Source organism: Nesoenas mayeri (genome assembly GCF_963082525.1).
Source record: "Nesoenas mayeri genome assembly, chromosome: 1".
Classification (NCBI taxonomy): domain Eukaryota; kingdom Metazoa; phylum Chordata; class Aves; order Columbiformes; family Columbidae; genus Nesoenas; species Nesoenas mayeri.
In genome coordinates, this window is record NC_137541.1 from 107,021,405 (window position 1) to 107,041,777 (window position 20,373).

At 37.4% G+C, this 20,373-nt stretch overlaps 1 protein-coding gene across 1 annotated transcript in view; it reads right to left on the reverse strand.

Annotated features, from left to right (window-relative positions):
- ADGRG2 (adhesion G protein-coupled receptor G2) overlaps positions 1-20,373 on the reverse strand; it is a gene marked incomplete at its 3' end in the record, with an annotated part of 54,744 nt that overhangs the window by 21,516 nt on the left and 12,855 nt on the right. The window contains exons 2-7 of the mRNA XM_080354319.1: positions 19,879-19,997; positions 14,019-14,636; positions 4,071-4,112; positions 2,664-2,702; positions 902-946; positions 761-793 (exon numbers count right to left, since the gene is read on the reverse strand). Coding sequence (XP_080210445.1) covers positions 761-793; positions 902-946; positions 2,664-2,702; positions 4,071-4,112; positions 14,019-14,636; positions 19,879-19,997 — 896 coding nt within the window. The remainder of the gene's footprint in view (positions 1-760; positions 794-901; positions 947-2,663; positions 2,703-4,070; positions 4,113-14,018; positions 14,637-19,878; positions 19,998-20,373) is intronic.

Sequence of the window (20,373 nt, forward strand, 5' to 3'; positions counted from 1 at the left end):
AATGAAAAAGCAGCATTCGGAATGAGATCCATCCAATCAAATGTTTGTGTCCTCATGTGAGCCAGTTACTCCAGTCTCCCTGTTATTCAGTGGAGAAAGCGGTGCTTTTAAGGTGTGATTCCCATTTAACCCTTTCTACACGGGCACTTCAGCATAAGATTAATCATGTTGCATAAATGTGTCTTGCTCTCCATCAGCTATGAACAACAGCAGGATGTCTAGCTCATATACAGACATGTAGGAATCTGATAATGGGATGAACCTACTCCTTGTTTTCAAATGCAAACATCAGGAGAAAAAGGAGTAGCAAGTTCTTCTGACTGAGTCTTTACTGATCCTATTTGGCAACTTACTGCAAGAACATGCATCACTTAAGTGTCTTTAAGGAATGGTGTGTATATTTTACTTTTGTAAAATACTTTAAACAGTATCAGAAAGTATAGAAAACATTTTATTTATAAATATACCAAAAAACCCCCATATTTGCTAAAAATAAATATGCCCAGTTTGGGCTTTGGTAAGCAATGTAATATTTTGAATAAAAAAGAAAGGTTAACAGCTCAGAGTCAGTTTAATTTGCTTCAAAACCCTGCCCATGCAGACTTCAAATACAGATTGGAGATAATACAAATTTTAAGATCACGTAAGAAAAGAATTTGGACTAAACAAACCCCAGTTATTAAAAAAAAAAAAAAGCAAACTTTCATGAATGCAGCAAAGATCTCCCTTCACACTTTACTCTCTTCATGTTAATTCTCACCTGGAGTTTGTGTAGTCTCCTCTGAAGTCATATCTGAAGAAGAAAAATTAATAACAGTAAGAGCAATAAAAATAAAAATCTAAAGAAATCTAAAGTAGCTAACTCTAAATCTAAATAAGAGAAACATTAATAAAAGCTTGCCTGAAGGATTAATAGGATAGGTGATAAAAGTAATAATAGAGGATTCTGGAGAAGAAAAAAAAAGAGAGAAAATAAGTACAAAAGTAGAAATTATTAATATAATATTTTATTTCCATGAATTTTAGAGAAAAAATGTCAAGCATGCAAAGCCTCGAAGAGGAACTGAATTTAATTATCTAAGTTATGTTTTAAGAACAACTGCAGTACTTGTTAGGAATGTTCACATTGTTTCAGTAGAAATATTTGGAAAAATGTTCACATTTAAAAAAAAATCTGAGTATCTGAATATGAACAGCTGGTAATCAAGTTCCTTCAGATAAATTCCTTTTATTGTTTTAATTCTTTCAGAAAATGCAGTTGTATTTGGCATGTCCGACAGCAACAACTGCTTCACCCCAAGGACCTTTCCAAGCACCAACTCACAACACTCATGAGCAGAGATGACACACAGTGTGTGGCAAACTGTCATTCCAAAAAAGCTATTTTTGCCAGTAACCATACATAAATAAAACAGAGTGAAGATGCAAGGTTCTTTTAGCTATTTTTTTTTTTAAAAAAAAGAAAATTACATTAAGAGGATAGAAGAAAATGTAAGGATTGCTCAGGAGCAGTGTGCTTAGTAGGCATATTAGTGGTTAGACCACTTTATATCACTCCGATATGACAACTTAGTGCCTTTTAAAGAATGGGCCAGAGCACCTTTATAACAGAAGAACATTATACTTTCTAAGCTTCTTTACTAAAAGCACCACTGTCATTAGAAGCAATATCTTACATATAATAAAAAAAAAGTTGGTGGCTCTGCATAAAGATAATTGCATATCAAGGAAAAAAAGCAATCTATTTCAACGCATGGAAAGGGAAAGGGAGTTTTTCTTTTTGGTATATTTATTTCAAGTAGGCTAGCCATTTTGAGCCTTTTCAAGAATGACATCTTAATTCCACACACTGAGCAAAAGATAAGCATATTTGGTTCTTAAGTAACAATCCCAAAGACAACTAATTTTGAAAGGCAACTAGCAAGCAGCCAAAATATGAGGAATCAGAGTGAAAATTAAGTGCTGACTTCATCTGTATTATTTGGCTTGGTATAAACTACAAGAAATATTGAATTGGCTGCAGTTGTTAAAGATGAACAATTCCCAGAGAAAGACTGTATCTGTAAAAGAACATAAGCATGTGTTTGTGTCTGCTATTATTCCTTTTCTCCAGAGCACGATATGTCAGTATACATTAAGCAAGAAAGCAACTGGTTTTCAAACAGCTGTTGCTGCATGTCCACATCCTTCATTTTTCAAAAATGCTTTCATAGGTGATTTTCATCACCTCTGGTCTCAGAAATTAAGAGTCTCATGTATGTCTGTGTGTGTAGTATACCACACTGCATCAGCTGACACATGCATATCTGCTAGGATAGAAGGAGGGGGAAGGTAGCTCTTTTTACAATGTTCCTCCTCTGCCATCTCTGCAAACTGTTCACTGTTCAGGTTACTGGACAAAAGGTTCCTGATGAAGCAACTTGCACCTACTTCATCCCCAAGCAACACTGCCACAAACCATAAGTGGCACTTTTAAGGCTTGCTATTTCATTACAAAGTAGAAAAAATAAATTAATTTTCTCTTCAAAAAATAAACAATGAAAACACGAAATGCTGGAATTCGTTTACATTACAACTCTGCTGCTTTACCTCAGACAAAGGCAGATTTATCTAACAGGAAATAACAAACATTGCAATAATCAGTAAAGTCCTGATTTTCTTACCAGAACTGGTTGTTGCAGCTGAGTCATCTGAATTTGCATCTTTTGTTTCAGTTACCCAAAAAAAAAAAAAAGGGGGGAAGAGGTGGGGGAGAGGAGGGGGACGGAGGGAAGGAAAAAAAGGACTATAATGAAGTTTCGACACATACATCATCATCCTCAGCAGCCTTTCCTTATATTAACACAAGTTTACTGTGTTCACCAGAAGAGGGCAACACCTGCTTACGAGAAGAACACTTCCAGGTTGTCAAAAAAGGCATATGTAACAATCTCTGACCAAAAAAAATTTACTATTTTAATGAATTCAAATAGCATTTTACTGAAGACAATTTATTTTCAACAAATACTGGATAATTTACATTGTATAATGTTAAGAAAGCAAAGATCATCGACCCAATGTGCTATGCTAGCCTGAAAGCTGCATGCCTGTTCTGAGTGTTTTGCTAATTCTGGAAATGTGAATCAAGCATACATAACGAGGTGGCTATAGCTGGGTATGAAGAACTTTTCTCAGACTTCGTATAACAGCACTGAGACTTGTAATTTAAAATTTGTCCCACACATATCTGTTCTCTTTTCTATCCTGCAAAAAGTAGCATTACAAAAAGCTAATTCACTTCAAGTTTGAACCTCTGATCTTGATAGGAGCCAGCCAAATATTTATATAGCAAACACTACCCACTAAATCTCTGATGTTGTTACAGTCAGTATTTTGATCAAAAATAATTTAGGAAATTTGATATCTGGTTCACACAGCAACTTCAAAGTTATCCGTTTCAGTGAGTGGTTTTTGATATTGCCCTGGATAAGTCAAGTCACAGTTACGAAAGAAATATAATCTAAAAGCTGGCTGCAAATATGAAACAGTATTTAAAAATATACTTAAAGTATTTCAACATCTTCTCTCAAAAGTCATCCTATAATGTTACTTCCAATATAATAATTATACTGTAAAGCCTTTCCTATTGTTGTAGAGAGTTAAAAGTCAGAGAAACCAGAAGTCTCTGTGGAAAACCAAATTTTTTTTTTTTTTTGTTAAACATAGTAAACAAGGAGTTTCTGAAAGGCTAACCACTCACATGATTCCTTGCTCAGACTATTTTGCTTGCCTTACTGAAAACTAGTAACAGCTTCTTTCCAAAGGATAAATGTAAACATAATTTCTGCAATGAAAGGAGAATCAGAGTCATCTCAGTGACCCTATTATAATTTTCTCTGGAAAATCAGTGATGCTATTTGCACCATGAAATATGCTAATAAGCCATAAGAATTATATGGATAATTAATTTGCAAGGATTTACATATTTTTAACTATCTTAATGAATTAAAAAGTAACAGCAGTAAAAATTTTCCTACGCACTTTCTAAAATAAAAGAACAATGGGAAAAAAATTAAGAAGAACCTCATTACCTGTTATCTGTTTTCTGCCAGGCAGCGTAGCAGTAGTCTCAACTATAATGGAAAAAGATTTTTTAGGAGCAGAAGTTTTTATATATATTTAGACACACACACACACACATATATAACACACACACACTTTTTAAAACACAACTATTTTAGATGTGCTACTCACCTCAATTCAAGCTAGTTTGCAAAACTACTTTGCATCCATTGAGAAATGTGTGTTGAGTCTTTTTGAAAGCTGGAAGGTCAACTCTTTTGAGTTCAATGTCTTATTCAGTTTATCACTTTTATGCTTTTGGAAGACACAGATTAGGCTGTGAGCTCTTCCACTGCCCTTCCATTGGCAATGCCTTCAGAAACCCTTTCAGCACATTGGCTTGAGAGAAGTAGATTAAAAAGCAACAACTGAAAACATAACAGGTACATACAAGTATGCTTTCACACAGCTATTTTTTTAAAAAATGTGGAAAAGACATGCTGATGTATTATTCAAGAAGAGAAATTTTATTAATACAAAGAAAGCCAGATAAATTAAAGCAAAAAGAAGCAGGGGGCAGATGAGTTGGGTAAGACAGGGGTGCTTTATTCCATACATATTTACAAATAACACGAGATGTATTTTGAGAATATATCTATATCATTATGTGCATATACATCATGTAGATGCTCACAAGCTCAAGAGCTGTACCACCAAAGAACATCTAAACAATGAAATTATGTGGCAAGAAGCCCTAGGGAATAATTCCAACTGGAATTATTCTATGATTCTATAATTCTATGAGCAGATAGATCAAGCTGCCACAAATGAAGCTCAGGAGAACCTGCACTGGGAATGAAAAGGTGAACTATTTCTAGCTCAATGGGCCCATGAAACATGTCCCTAGGGACACCTAAGGAGAGATGCAACAAGGTGTGCATCTGACAACTGAAACTACTGCACAGACTACCCATGAATGTGAAATGTGTGCCGTAATCAAGTGAGTCAAGTGACTAAAACCTCCCAGGAATAGAAGATGGTGGCTGGGCCATCAATATGGGTAGGCCTAGCAGATTGATTACATCAGACCACCATTGCAAACATGCCACCAAGGCAAGTGTTACGTGCTTCCCGTGGTAGAGGCAACTAGCAGGTGGCTAGAAAGGTACCCTGCAATCTATGTCACCACTCAAAACATCATCCTGGGCCTTGAAAAACAAGTGGCAAAACACCATGACATATAGTTAAGGTAATGTCACCTACTTCAGCACCACTGATAGCTGAGACCCTGGCTGTTTGGGCAAGAAGGAAGAGACACTGTCTTTGAGCCACTGAACCTGTTGGGACACTCTAGCCACAGCCAAGACGCAGGTCTACAGGGATGATGGAGAGATTCTCTTTGAATTGCCAAAGCTGGTGTGACAATTTCTCCACAGTTAGTACCTTGATATCTGTCCAGTCCATCATCACCAACCAATGCGCTGGCATATTACACTGGTGTGTACTGTATTAACCTCTGCAACATAGCCCATGTGAAACGTCCATCATCCAGATCTTTTGCGACCTGGCTGTTGTTTAGGTTGCTGCAGACCATCCCCCCAACACTGCTAACTCTCTCAAGAAAGACACCTTCTTTCTTTCATCTGTGCTGGCCCACTTGCATCAGTAGTCTACAAGACCATCCTCAGACTCTGAATCCAGTGATCCAAGTTCAAATATCGCTGTGGAACCTGCAGCAAACAACCAGTTGGGGATGGCGCGCAAGACGTGTTCTGAGGCAGCAAATTCCTGGGTAGCAATTTGTGTGGGAAAATTAGGGCAGGTGCCTAGAGCAGTCTTCACCTCTGATGGCCTGGGAGTTTGCACTTGAACAGGCATGGAATCCTGTTGAAATGGCAGACCACTTGTAGGAAGGATGCCTTGCTTTTACACTGAAGACAGAGACTTATGGTGCTGTGTTGAGGCCTGGCCTATACCTATAAAGCCTTTGGCCAGGACCCTGAAAGGAGCAAGAGGGTCTCTGGATCTAAGGACATGTAAATGGATACTGCAGCTAAACCAGAGACAACCCTAACCGTAACAGTCACTCCTGCAGTCAAGAGGAAACAATGAAAGTGGAGGTTGAGCCAGTTAGCGAAAGAAGAAGAAGATTCTCTTGAGGGGATGCAGGAAGAAGACTTAGAAGAGGTAGCCTGTTCTGCACCAGGACAGCCACAAGAACAGGAGGGGGAAGTGACAGAAATCATAAACAAGACAGAAACCATCCAGTTCCTATTCCTAGGTGAGTTGTGAGATATGCACAAAGATTACAGCTGCTGTTAGTTTTAGTTGATTTGCATCCTGGGTAGAAATTTTATTATGTAAAAGAAAGAACACCAATATTCTAAGTAAAATGATACATATGAAGGTATAACTTTTTAGTTATACTTTTTGCTTAATGGATATGTATCAGTCTACTGAAGTTAAACTGTTTCAGTAAAGACATGTAAAAAGGAAAGTAAAATAACTCAAGGTGTGCTAGTTACAAACTAAGAGAAAATTTCTTTCCCTTAGGTTGTTTACTATCGATAAGAGCAAGAAAATCCTTATGTAGATGAAACCTCATTTTATTTGCTCAATGCATTTTTATTTGCAACACTGTTAACTTAGGATCACCAAATCAACACACCTAATATCCTATTCCAAAACAAAGCATTATATATTATAGTAATACTTTTCTCTAATAGAAAACATTCCTCAAAATCCTAACAGCAAATATAGGCAAGTAGCATTAATCAGTATTATTCTTTGCTTTTGCTTTTTCTGCAAGGGAGACAGAATAGGTCCCTACAAGAACTACTGGTTTTTTCTAAAGTAAAAGGCAACTCCATTAAATGAGATAAGCACCAGTTTCTGTTACTAACATGCATCATTAGAAACAAAAGCAGCAACTCCCTTACTGTCTTCTTATCACTTTGTACTGTTCCTAAGCCAAGACTTCAGAATTCCACCCCTGCAGTCAGAGGAAACTATTCCATTTGTATGAAACCTGTTGAGCAACTCTTGCCATCACTTCAAACCACAGCTGCAAAAAACTTACCTGAGAACCAGTACTTGCAGTGACAACCTTCATTTCCTATAATGACTTTGTATGACACTGGGGACCAGTGTAATCTAACAGCTCCAGACTGGTAGGAGACTAAATCCATTAATAACAGTACTTAAGGCTAGGTCCACAAACTGATGTAGCTCTGACAGAGATCAGTTCCTGGCCTTGTCTACAAAATAGCCTTATGTTTACAGCATTCCTTAGTATGACAGATCTTAACTACCAGTCTACTGGCTTTTTTAGGATGAGATGGTCTCCACATGTCCTGCTGAAGCTGTTCCATCAAGCAAAGCAGAATTCAAAAATCAAATCAGCCAAAAGGAAAGAAAGGCAGAATGGAGGCTTTGTAACACAGTTGTCAAGATTGGGATGGATAGTTTTGGTCCCTGCACCACAGGCAGTGACAGTGACTCTGCATGTCTTTTATTCATTAACTTAGACACTGGATACAGAAAAAGCCCTTAAAGCATCAACAGTGTACAATGTTCTGTCTCCAACTGGAGTAATTAAAAATATCCTTTTCTTCTCCCTACCTCAAATCTAACTTATGATCAGTATACACTTAAGATTTTTGGAAAGGCAACACCCTTTCTGATTCACCTGTCTTCACGCAACTCACTCTGCCAGAAGCAGTTCAGTTTTTCCAGGGTGGAGGAGTGAGAAGCAGCTAGAACCTGGCTGCAGATAACATCGTGCAAGAACTAAGTTACTGGCAGCTGCTTCTTGCTCCTCTGTCTCTGGGGAACAGTGTTGCTGCTGAGTAAATACTGTTTGACCTAACACTTCATGATCGCCTTTAAACTTTTGAAGAAAGCATCCTTTGAGCACGTCTGAGACAGCAACTAGAGTCCTTTCTTAGGAGAAGGAGAAAAAGAGTCTGAACTGTAGTGAACTAGAGCCTCCTGCCACATGGACACATCCTCTGCCCAGTCTGTGGGGTGTGGAGGGGCAGCGGATGGTACAGCAAGAGGGTTGTGCCTGCTGGCCTCTGCCTCTCACAAAATGCAGTGAGAGAATGCAAGGGGCAGTTGCTTTCTAGTCAGGTCCAGACATGAAATATGTACTGAACACTTCAGCAGTAGCAACAGCCCTAGCAATCTGTAGGAACACAAACAACATTAGTGACATAAAAACATACATTTATGGACTTAGATGCTCTGGGTCCTAGAAGACAGGTTTATGAAATGAAGTCCCTTAAATTTTACGGGTATTAATTGAAAAACAAGCCAAAAATGAAAACAGTTTGTATTATCACCCAGGACTATTCTATCAAACTAAAGGTAACCTCAACCATGTCAGGTCTCACAAATGGATCAATAGCAGAATCCAAGTGGAAGAATCCCAAGGGACACCTTGGTGGCTATGTAATTTCATCTCCCCATGCCTCAGTACTTGGTTGACATCACAGAATGGCATTGGATAACCACACCTGTGTATTGCTGATGAGATCAGTTTTGATTTGCAAATACACACAAAAATACTAGGAAATTAATAAAAATCAGATTTTCTAAACAAGGTGTGATAGAAAATGTAGTACTAAAAGTTTTCTGATTGAGGCGAGGGAATTAATTTGCATTAAAAATTCCCATCAGAAATTCCAAAGCGGAAATTTTATTCAAATAGATATACAATACACTTTCTGGCTTAAAAAAAATAATTAAAACCATTTTACATCAAAAAATTGATTCCATACTGCATTTTTAAGTCTATACAATGTCTCTTCTAAACATTCTCATAAGCAACAGTTATCAGTACATATTACATCAGTTACCAGTACTGTGCAGCAACTACCATCCATTTGTATTTAGTGTTACTAGGATACAATCATGTGAAAATGCCTGGCATTAATAAATTTCACAGGTCTTGTGAACAAAACTGAGTAGCCCAAACAGCAAAACTTCAAAATGGTGCTTTTCTAAAATCCATCTCTTTACAGAAATAGGCACCAAAAATATGACATTCAAGTATCATATTTAAATTAAATCCATATTTTCTATTAAGAAATTGGGGCCCTTTAACATTTGATAAACCTTGCAGCTGGATAAACGTTCTGCCAAAATGAACCATCCTGTCACACATGGCATTAATAACAGTAACAAATAAAAAACCTTCTCAATTGTTCTACTATATGTATTAGTCCATGTTGACTTTTTGCTTAAGTTAGGTTTTGAGACACATCGTACAAGTTTATAGGATAAAACTACATGCAATCTCAATTTCATGTTTTGGTGCCCCTCATGACACTTCAAGTCTGCTCTGACTCACTGGTTTTGGGCAGCAGCAAATATAAGAAACCAATATAAGTGCTTGTTCACATCAGGCTCTGTTACTTTGGCCAGTTCATTTTAGTATTCTTAACAGAAAATGTAGGTACAGTATTTTAACTTGGCTGTGATGTTACACAGGTATTTAGGAAACAAGGTTATAAATAAAGCTTTATCTGTTTGTATAAAGTTCTGTTTGTATAAAGCTGTACTTCAAATACTGAGGTGAATCAAATCACTTCTTCTCCGGCAGGCTGATTTCCAAAAAATTACTTCCTTTGATATCACAGTGGAGGGAGGCAACAAGAGCAAAGAAAAGGAAGGTCAAACATGCATTCTGTTAATAGGTACAAAATAGAGTGGTACATGAGTCATCAAATAGGCACTCCAGAGTTAGGTATTTTTTCCCCGTTGCATTTACTTCCTTTAAGAGCTTCTGGTGGTTTCTGTAGTATTCTGTCCTCACAAGTTTAGAAAGAAAATGGTATCAGGCCATATCATTTATTTTTTCATCTCCACCTTTCATGGTCCACTCGGTAAACATAACAATATAGCCCAAAGTTTGATACCAAACAGACTGGGATGCAGACTGGATGAATGGTAACTACTTCCTTAAGCAGAAGGTGGAGGTGTAAAGCACTGGAACTCCAGGAAAGCTGATCCTGTCATCAGAAGTGCACAAAGCCCAGGAAATCTTTAAAAGGGATTGCATGAGCCTAAATTGTACCTCCTATTGCCCACACCTGCAAACTAGAACAACAGCCCAAACTGCAGTTTTTCTCCTCCTTGAGCATACAAAGGCAAAGTAGTCACACAAGGCACCAGTCACTTCCCACTTCTCCCATCAGCATCAAACAGCTTTGTTCCCACAAGCTTGGAAACGTCCTCCAACAACACCAGTAGCAGGCTCAGCAATACTTGGAGTGAAAAGGATGTATGGAAAAGCAGGGGCAACACCTTAACCTTGACGTGCCTAAAATGTCACATTATAAATACTGAATCGTATTTATGCAAAAAAATGCAATCAAAAGCAAGAGGCACTGGACTCCTGCTAAAAGTTAGGGTACAAATGAGATGACAGTGCTCTACTGCCTGTGATACTGTTCACAGTTATGCCATAAATCATCTATTTTATTTATTCATTGAGATTTGTAAAATATAGCCCACCATCTCTGTGCTCTTTTCATAAATGCACAGTGTAAGAGTTTGTGTATTTATATATGGATTAAGAATGTTACTGTTTAATGTGTAACTGAAATAATTAATGTTTAAACAGTACATTTCTTTCAGTTGTCAAATTATTTTTAAAGGCAACTTGCAAATACCCCATGTAAAAATGACAACTAAAGAGCTGGTGCTCACAGCATTTAGCATTTTCAACTCACCTATTTTCTTGTGGTTTTGTATTCTGTTAAATCACCCAGGGCTTTATATTACTACGTGCACTTTTTTCTTGGATTATGATGAGACAATAGTGATATCATTCCTATTGTCCACATTAAAGTACACAGCTAAATAGGAATTATTCATCAAAGAACAAGATAAAAAAATTTTCCAAAGTTGGCATTTGGAAGGGTGAGCACATCTTTCGTCACTTCTATATTTTTAAATACCAGGAGATTATCTTTTAAGTGAGATACATTCAATCTGTGGCACTCTATCTCCATATCACAGCTGTTATGCTATTTCTCATTCTCAGCAAATGGGGAATTATCAAAGAAACCTGAGGAATGTAAGTGGAAGGTTAGTGACGCACAATGTGTGGGGCCTCGTTCCCTCTTTGGCCCTACCTGCAGTATTCACACCTGATCAGCATGCAATGGCTACACCAAGCAGAGGGGAACCAGAAGACTGTGTGACTGCAAGAAGCAATAGTTGCATCTTTAACTCAGATCAAAAGATTATTATTTCTAAGTTCTATTAGTCCAAGAAATGTCATCAGTCCTCAACACAAACTGGGAAGCAGTCAGGTATGTCCTTTCTTGCAAATCTTCAGCTGCATAAGATACATAGCTACTGCAAATGTAATCTCATCTGCTTCTGGGGAACAAACTACTTTATTAGAGTAGAGCATGCCTTTAAGTGCTAAGCATGTATGTAAATCTTACTAGAATCAGGATTCTGGTCCTTATTAGACCCCACATGGTTCAGAAAAAAACAAAATATATTTTTGGTAGCCTAAAAAATTATTAGAAAAATAATTAATAAAACCAAAAGAAAAATAATCTAAAGAGTCAACAGAAAGACAGGCAGGAAAGGAAGGTAAGGAAACATAAACTAATGTGATGTTAAGTAAATCTAGACTTATTAATGGAGTGCATCACAGTGTATGAGACACCAATTAGATAATGGCCTACACTGCACAATGATTTTGAGTGTTTAAGCAAAGGAGAAATCACAGAAATCACAGGAACCCTTGACTGAACATTTTAGAAATTGTTGGTTTATGTAGGCACAAAATGCCAAACAGATAAAAAAATTCTGAAAAACTCTGGCACAGTTATGACTGTAATGAACCACTTCCTTTTCACTTTTTGTGTCTAGACAGGAGGCATAGCCCTTTCTCAAGCTTTAGCCATTTACCTGTTATGTTCTTTATGGATGTAAAATCAGACCTTTATGAAGACTTACTAGTCAAAGTCCTTCTGTTTTAACAAAAACAGAGCAGCTTTCAAAATCGGGTAAGTTTTACCACAGGTGTATAGAGGAACTTATAGAAAGAAATCAGATTGTAAGACTAGTAGCACCATCAATTAAAATTGCCTGACACTGATTATTACAGGCTCCCACTGTCAATGCTTTGTTTTTGTTTATTTGTTGGATTGATATTTGTTTAATATATGCCTTTCACGGTCTGTCTTGGAGGGAGAGGGCAAACAGCTAAAATGCATCTATTCCTGAAAACAGGCAAATAAACTGTTAAAAAATTCCAGTGAAGTTTTATTAAAAAAGCTGCTATTCTGCCAAGTTATCTAGAGGAGATAACTTACATTTAGCCGTAGAGATGGTGTCTGTACTGAATCAAACTTCTGTCAACACAATTAAAGTTCAATTGGCTAAGTAACAGAGCTTTGGAAACCATGCTTCTTATACACTCACTAGAGAGCTCTTGCAGTTAGACAAAGGATTCCCCCAAAATTACTAATTCTAAAATAATTGATTGGTTGGGGGTGGAGTTGAGCATTGCCTAACCAAGCTGCCCTGTGATGCTCAAGGACTCTCTCTATTCAAGGCAGAAAGCGCTGGAACTGAAATCTAGAAGGTTATCCTTTTAATGCCTCAGTGAAAGATAATCAGATGCTCCACTGACCAGGCTTTATGCCACTATCCAGACAGATCTCTCTCAGTCTTTCTTTGTAAAAAACTTTTTTCTGGTAGCCACAATGTTTCTCCTTTCAGCCTTAGGACAATGTTCCTTCAAACACCGTCACACAAGAGCAAAAGAAAGACATCCTGTCTTCAACTCCTCTCCCAAATCACACAACCCAACAGAGAAGATGTGCTCCCAACCACAGCACCAGGCCAGCAGAGGAATTTCATTCATTATGACCCAGTGTTGGAGACATTCTCCTTGAGTACTGTTTTTTTGGACAGATTTCTTTCTCTCCCAGAAAAAGAAATCTGGCCACCTTATTTTAATGCCCCTACTAAGACACTTCTAATCTACCCAGTCAGGCAGTTATTATAATATTACATAGTTAAAAAGTATTTTTTAGCGTGCACAAAATAGATAGGTACAGTTTTTAAGGATAAAGGTGATGATTGGTGCGACAATTTAACTGAAGAACTTAGGCTATATAAGAATTTTAGGAATGAATTGAGCTAGTCACCTTAAAAATCTCTGAAGGTCTTAGGGGGTAATACCATTTACTACGGTTGATAAATTGGATGCCACCTGAACTTGATTCAACTTTGTCTTTCTTGTCAACAGACATGATAACAAAAACTAGAAAGATGGTTATTCTCTTGCTTTAACTCAATTTATCTGAAAATGAAATATTTGTTTTGGTTTAAAGCTTTTTATGGTTCTTTTTCAGGACAGAGTTGAATTTTGAGAAATGTGTGAGAAACCATTTGGCCATTTTAATAATGGAAGACATTACTGATATAGAAGCAAGAAGAAATCAGAGCCTCCAGTAATCTTTACAGATGTAGACCTTACCAGCTAAAGATGGTGTAATGTGCCAGTGAAACAGTGAAAAGTTGCACTCATTGAAGTTCTGACCCAACTAATACGCAGGAAGAGGACCAGCAATGCTTTCCTCTATATATATTCCCTGAACAGAAGGTATGTAAATTAATTATTTTAAGATGACATTGATAGAAAGCCCTAATATTCCAAGGAGTTTTGGTTGGATGCATCCTGCTCTCATTACCGTTACACGGACAGTAGACAGACACATAAGTTGAAGCAAGCTGACAGTCTTTAAAGGACTGCTGCTATACTTCCTATATTTGGATAAAAGCTGGCGAAAGCTGCACATCCTCATAGGATCTCATTAAGCATTTAGCTAGAAATTACTACTACACAAAGACTTCGTAAAACCTGGAAGAGAAATGTTAGACATTCATTTCAACTTTTGTCAAAAACAGAATTTTAAAAACAGGAGTACAATGGTACTTACCACATGGCAAAGAGTTATCCTCTTCTATTGTCTTATTATAGACCCAATCCTCCTTTCTCCAGCGTATAACACCACTATCTTCACAGTCCCAAGAATTCTTTATATTTGCTTTATCCCACATTCTGAACATGTACAGCTCCCCAGTCATACCTGGGTTAGGTGACATAGCTGTACCTGGCAGCTTTGAACAGCCAAGTAAGAACTGCCCTTTTCCAGGCAAATTAACTTTTCCAGTTAGTTTTTTGTTTACTTTTTTTGTTTCATTTATGAATATTTTCATCTCCTCATCTTCACTTTTCCACTGAATACATATACGGTTCCAAGTGTTTTCATGAAGTCTCACTGTTGTATTTATTTGATTTCCAAACAACCATATCCTCAATTTACCATGACCTCCTGTAAGTCCAAGATCATATCTATTTACAGAGAGATTGGTGTGAGGTGTTTCTTGATTGTATACATATGCTGTCCAGGGACTCTCTGAGGAATATAGCTTGAGGTGCACACAGACAATGAATTCTTTCAAGGGACGCAGAGAAATTCTTGGTGACATAATCCAAGGGTCTTCGCATGCAGTCTTAAAAACGGCTTTATATTTTCCTAGAAACTCCTCTTGATCTAAATAAAGAAAAGGTGACTTGTAAAATTATTTTGTTTTTAAAAGGATCTTCTATATGAATGTTATTCTTCCATATAGTACTGCTCCTAGGAGTTTTAAAAGTAACACATTAAGAAATCTTGTATCCTTCTCTTTTGCTTTTTTGTAGTGGGGAAGGGGCAAATTTGGAGGCAGTCAATAAATTCTAGTTGCTCATGAAAGTTTTGAAGTAAACTCATGCACAAGACAAAAGATGACCATGTAGTTCTCTAAGGCAGCACTCAAATCACCAGTGGGAGGCAAAAAGAGAATCACAGATCCTGGTTCCAGTTCCCAGGACTGCACAGGTATTTTTCATTTAATAGAAACTGGATAAAAAAACAGAAACAGAGCTAGAAGAAGGGACTATAGGCCTTACTGTCTCCTCATGTCCCAGCCTTGTATCCTCCTTCTCTGAAAAAGACAGTGCTTCTCCATGCCACTTTTTTCCAACCCTGATTTTCTTAAATCCCCTGCTGCATACTGGCAGAGTTTCAGCAACAAAGGTAGAACACAGCCATATTCTAGAAGAGAATGAGTTGAGGTAACTTTCAGGAAATGTGTTTCAGAGCCACTGGTTTATTTAAAATTTAATCCCATTCAGCCCGTGTTCTCTGTTCTCTACTGGGGCATTTACTTGCAGAGACATCTTATCTGTTAATCTCAAACCTGCTGAGGCACTGAGATGGTGGTAACCTGGAGTTCAAGTGTGACAGTAAATAGAATTTCAGGTACTGACAGCAAATTTACTGGAGAAAACAGGGTGTCAGAAAAAGAAACAAGAACAAGTAGTGCCAAGGAAGGCCTGTATTGTACCTTATTGAGCAAAACAGGATCCACTCAAGCAAAATAATGCCTTCAAGGCCAGCATGAAGCAGCCACAAGCTATCAACAGTGTCTGCAGCTAATCAGGATAAGGGCCTGTCAGAAGACAGTGAAAGAATTCAATGAGAAGCAAGAAGACCCCAGACTCAAATATTATTATTGGACTGAATCACTATGTGATGGGCAGGTCTGTAAGGGTAAAATTGCCCAGGGACTTCTTTGCTCAAGTGGGCAAGTTTGCAAAAGCATCCAGTTTTAGTCAACCCTGCTGCGGCACTACCTAGGACTCAGACTTTGGAGAGACCTGGCACCCCTAGAGGGGAGGTAAGCAGGTTGAGATGCAGCATGATGGAACTTTTGAAATCCTAGCCAAGTGGTATAAAGAATCGGGTGTGCACATATAATCCTTTTGCCATAAACAAATATAATCCCTTACCTGTTTTCCCTCGCTTTTTTGTGTCCCTTAGACATAAAATGTTGACCAAGTGTGGAACTAAGTTTGGATTTAGCCACACCTGGACTCCTCTTTGAGAAGGAGTTTAGAAAGCAAGGGGGTCCATTCTGAACCTCATGACTCAATGGCAGTGCCTCCCTCTAGCCCTTTGCAACTCCTGTCCCCCTACTAACCATTCTAAAATTACTTTCACCCTATTCTCGCCGGTATATTTCCTCCATGCAGCAAGTAACAGAGTGAACCTTGCCACTGCAATCTGTTAAGCTGTACTTTTCTTTAAGTGATCTAAAGCACTGTTCCATGACACTCAGCTAGAAACAGTTCAGGACAGTTTTTAAAACATGACTTAAAAGCTGAGGTGAGGAAGACTTGGCAGGACGGGAAAGTGTCAGAGATGTGGAGATTTTTAGAGACAGATTCAAATGTACTTACCCTTTTTAATAAAAGGGGTACAATATCTGACAGTCTCTCCTAAGAAAAATAATTGCTTAAGTCTTTCATTATTATGTAGGAAGTATACCGAAGGTTTAGAAAGATTTGATGCAGCTACTGTGCCTCGGAGAGTATATGTCAGAAGTACACGTGTGTGATTCATATACTCTCCAAAATTCCTGTAAGAAATCTTGAGCATGCAGAGGTGGCCAAAGTGACTGGTTAAAGAAGTCTCCTGACATAGCTTCAAAACTTGAAGTTACTGTTAACTATCCAGATTACAAGACTGGAAATTCATTCCTGAACAAAATTTTCATCAGAACTTGAGGTACCTTCAGCAGACTTGATTTTGCAAGTGAACAAATTCTGAGAGAGGCTTGATTTAATATTAAGCATTAAATCAGTGTTCATGTGCAAACAGTGAATTAATTAAAGAGCTGAAAAATCCTATTGCATTCTTTAGGAGAGAAGTTGTCAAGGGAACCAGAGTGGACATAAACTTGCAGGTGAAAACAGTCTTAAGGCAGGTAACCAAGACAAATTATGCAAAATGAGATGAATTCTGATGATGATTCTCCTAGTCTGCTTTGTGTCATTCAAAAAGACTGCTATTGATCCGTATGGAAGGCCTGACAAATTAACTTAAACTAACAAAAGAGTTTACTTAGAGAGGTCTACCCTTCTGGAAACTGGAAAATCTGGCCCACATTGATCTAAATAGTTAAAAAAAAAAAAAAAGTGCCCCAAACCAAAAACAGGCATCAAAGTTAAGATAATAGATATCAATACTATCTGAATTGTGAAAAGAAAGGCTTGGAAAATTTTCTATGGTTTGTCTACTCAAACAATGCTGAAAAAGAACAAAGGAAATCATAACCATAGTCAGAAAATGCACTTCACTGTTCCAAGTGGAACACATACAGTACAGTGTTAAATCAGTTAGAAATTAATTATCAACATGATCCTACCTAAGTCTGTTTGATATGTGGGTGGATGAAACGTAAGTAGGAGATGACATTACTTTAAAGCTTTTGGAAGTTCTGTTAATCATTGCTTATTTTCTCTAGTAATGATACTTGTGGGCTGTGGCCCACCCTTGACCAGGGAACCGAGGAGCTAGAACTGGTTGTGCTCTGACAATGGCATTCTGGGTTTACAAGTAGTTCCTTTGGGTCCAGACAGTACAAATCACGTTCAGAAACCTAGCAATGAAAATTACTTTGCCACCACAGTACAGAAAAGGTAGCATAGCAGAAAGAATGCTCAAAACATCTCCAGAATAAGAAAAATAAGCAAAACCCAAAATTTGGAGTCAAGTAAATTCCAGGCAATAGTAATGGTGAGTTGACTTTTCAATGTTAGTTGCTGTATTCAACCACTCAATCTCTTTCAGAAATGCAAATTGTTCCTTCTTAACATATTTTTCTCTTTTAGAAGCAAGAGCTGGGGTTGTTACCCTCACTAAAACTAAGAGCAGGCACTTCATAAGTGTGTTCTCTTAAGCCCTAAAACAAATCCCGAAATGCATGCGCATACTTCCAAACATTTAAAATAAACTTTCTAAGAATGACAAGGTAATGAAAACATAAACCAAAAAAGTCATCTCTCTTTTTTAAAACATTTTCAGATAGTAGTAATTGATGTCTTTACTATAAGTAGACATACAGAAGCAGATCCTCTCAGTATAGAAGCACCAGTGTTATTTTCCTTACATTACTAATAACTACTGTATCAGTATAGTTGAGCATTAATATAGTTGAGTATATTCTTGAATAAAAATAGCCACAAGTTTATATGTCTGCGCAAACTGGCTTTTAACCAGTAACAAGAGTTATTAATTTCTCTGCCAGTGCTTGCCACCTGTAACACAATTTGGCTTGTTATGGTCCATTAAGATGACATCATAAGAATCTTCTTTCTTTATGTATTCCACCTAGAGACCATAACTGTTCTTTAAAAAAAGTTTAAAACTCTAAACTTTCTACATGTTTTGGGAACGTGAAGCTAAGAGCTGTCTCCTCAAAATTAATTTCATCCCTCCTTCTCCTTCATAGTTGTATTTGGATATCTGGGTGTCCTAGACACTCGAAAAACACAGGCAGTTCTTCTCTTCTTATATTTACAGGAGATCACAAATGTACTTTGGCTCCTTAGACAAGGAGAGAACTGAGTAGGGATGTTGCTGACAGTGCTGACAGCCTAAAAATAAACAAATAAAAAAATAGGGTGGAACCATAAATAAAACCTTGCATCAGTTAAGCTTTTCTTGAAGGACTACTGACACTTGCAAATGATATGTAGTTGAAAAACAAAAATCCCTCTTTGCTTCCTGCATCAGAACTCCAGAGGTAGTTGAATTTTCCCTGGAAAAATTCTTGTAGAACATCTACCCGTCTTCAGAGCAGCACTGTCCTTTTTATTACTCAAAGTACATAAGGTTAAAACCTGACCATCTTAGTAACAATTTTATCAGCTGAATCTCAAATTCTGTCTCAATAAAAGCTTCATTTTATGAAAATTATTACGTCTGGAGAATTGGAATCAGAACTAGTCTAGTCTGTAAATCTGAGAAATTTAATTGCTAGTATAATGTCATTAAGCAGGCATACTTACTAGGTACATTTGAACTGCAATAAACTTTGACCTATTAGAGTAAAAAAACACACCATGACGTAAGAAGCAGTTTCTAAAAATAGCCATTCAGTATATGGCAAAAAACACTTCTAATTTTTTAATATTCCATGCACATTACTAACATGATAAATGTATTACACAATATGGATATAAAGAAGTTTTATGAAAGACAAGCACTGTTATCTGTATCTACTGAGGTCCAGAGTAGTGACAGATTTGTATCTGCCGCTTACAGAACAGCCATGAATAAATCACAAATTTCTGATTCTACTGTACCTCATGAAAAAAGCATCGCCATGTCAGTTACCCAATTTGTATAAGAACCCTATGAATTTATTCTTCATTTGGTTATACAAAGAGCACATAGACTGTCAAATTCAAATACATAACTTCTGTTACATGTTTTGGACCTTACTGCCTTCTTCCTAACCATATTTGGATCCACGACCAAGAGCAATGCAGATGTTCTACACTCATACGTGCACAAGGTAGGTTCAGGCTCAAAGGATCTTGTGGTGTTTGTGTAAGAGCAGTGTAAAAGACTTAAGGACATGTTCTGAAAATATTAACACTTCCAGCTCAAAAAATTAGCAAGAAAGTAACACATAACTGTGTTTACATCCTCTCCTCATCCATAGCCAAAAAAGAAGTTACTACTGATGACTTTCTCTGAAAACAAATCCTGTAAACAGAGCGTTTGTATATCCAAACTGCTAAGCACCAACTGTTCAATTTCTTGTTAATGGCAGGTTTTCCTCCTGATTTCAAGAGGGCAGAAACTTGCCCGTTCTGAGTATATTCGAAAGTTCTATTCATCAAGGCTAATGCTATTTATTTGGAATACCAACACTAGGTAAATCAGGAAAAAATTGTCTTACCTTTGCCTGCTGTAGCCAGGAACAAATGAAGTAAAAGGACTGCTAGAACAACCCTGAATCTCAAGAAAATATCCTGTATTCTGCCAACACAGCAGTGCTGTTTTCCCCAGGCAACCATTCTAGAATAAAAAATAAATAAATAAACCTCAGTGAGTAGAAAACATGCAGCTGTGCAGATAGCATGACAAATTATGTTTCCAACCCAAAAGCGTAAATCTTTTCAACCCTGTTATACTATTGGGTGTATATGGTACAGAAATGAACAAACACTCTGTGGAATCTTGCCAAGTCACTAAGAAAGAAAGAACTGTTTGCTGGGGGGGGAACAAACAAACACACTCAAGATCTAGTTCTCCAAAGATTCATATGTGCATCAGAGCATGGCCATGAGTCCTTGCACAAGTAAGGCTTTCAAAAAGCAAGCAAACCAACAAACAACATAAAACCTCCACACCAATAGAGCCCCCAAGCAAAACGGCTAGAAAGCAAGCTTGG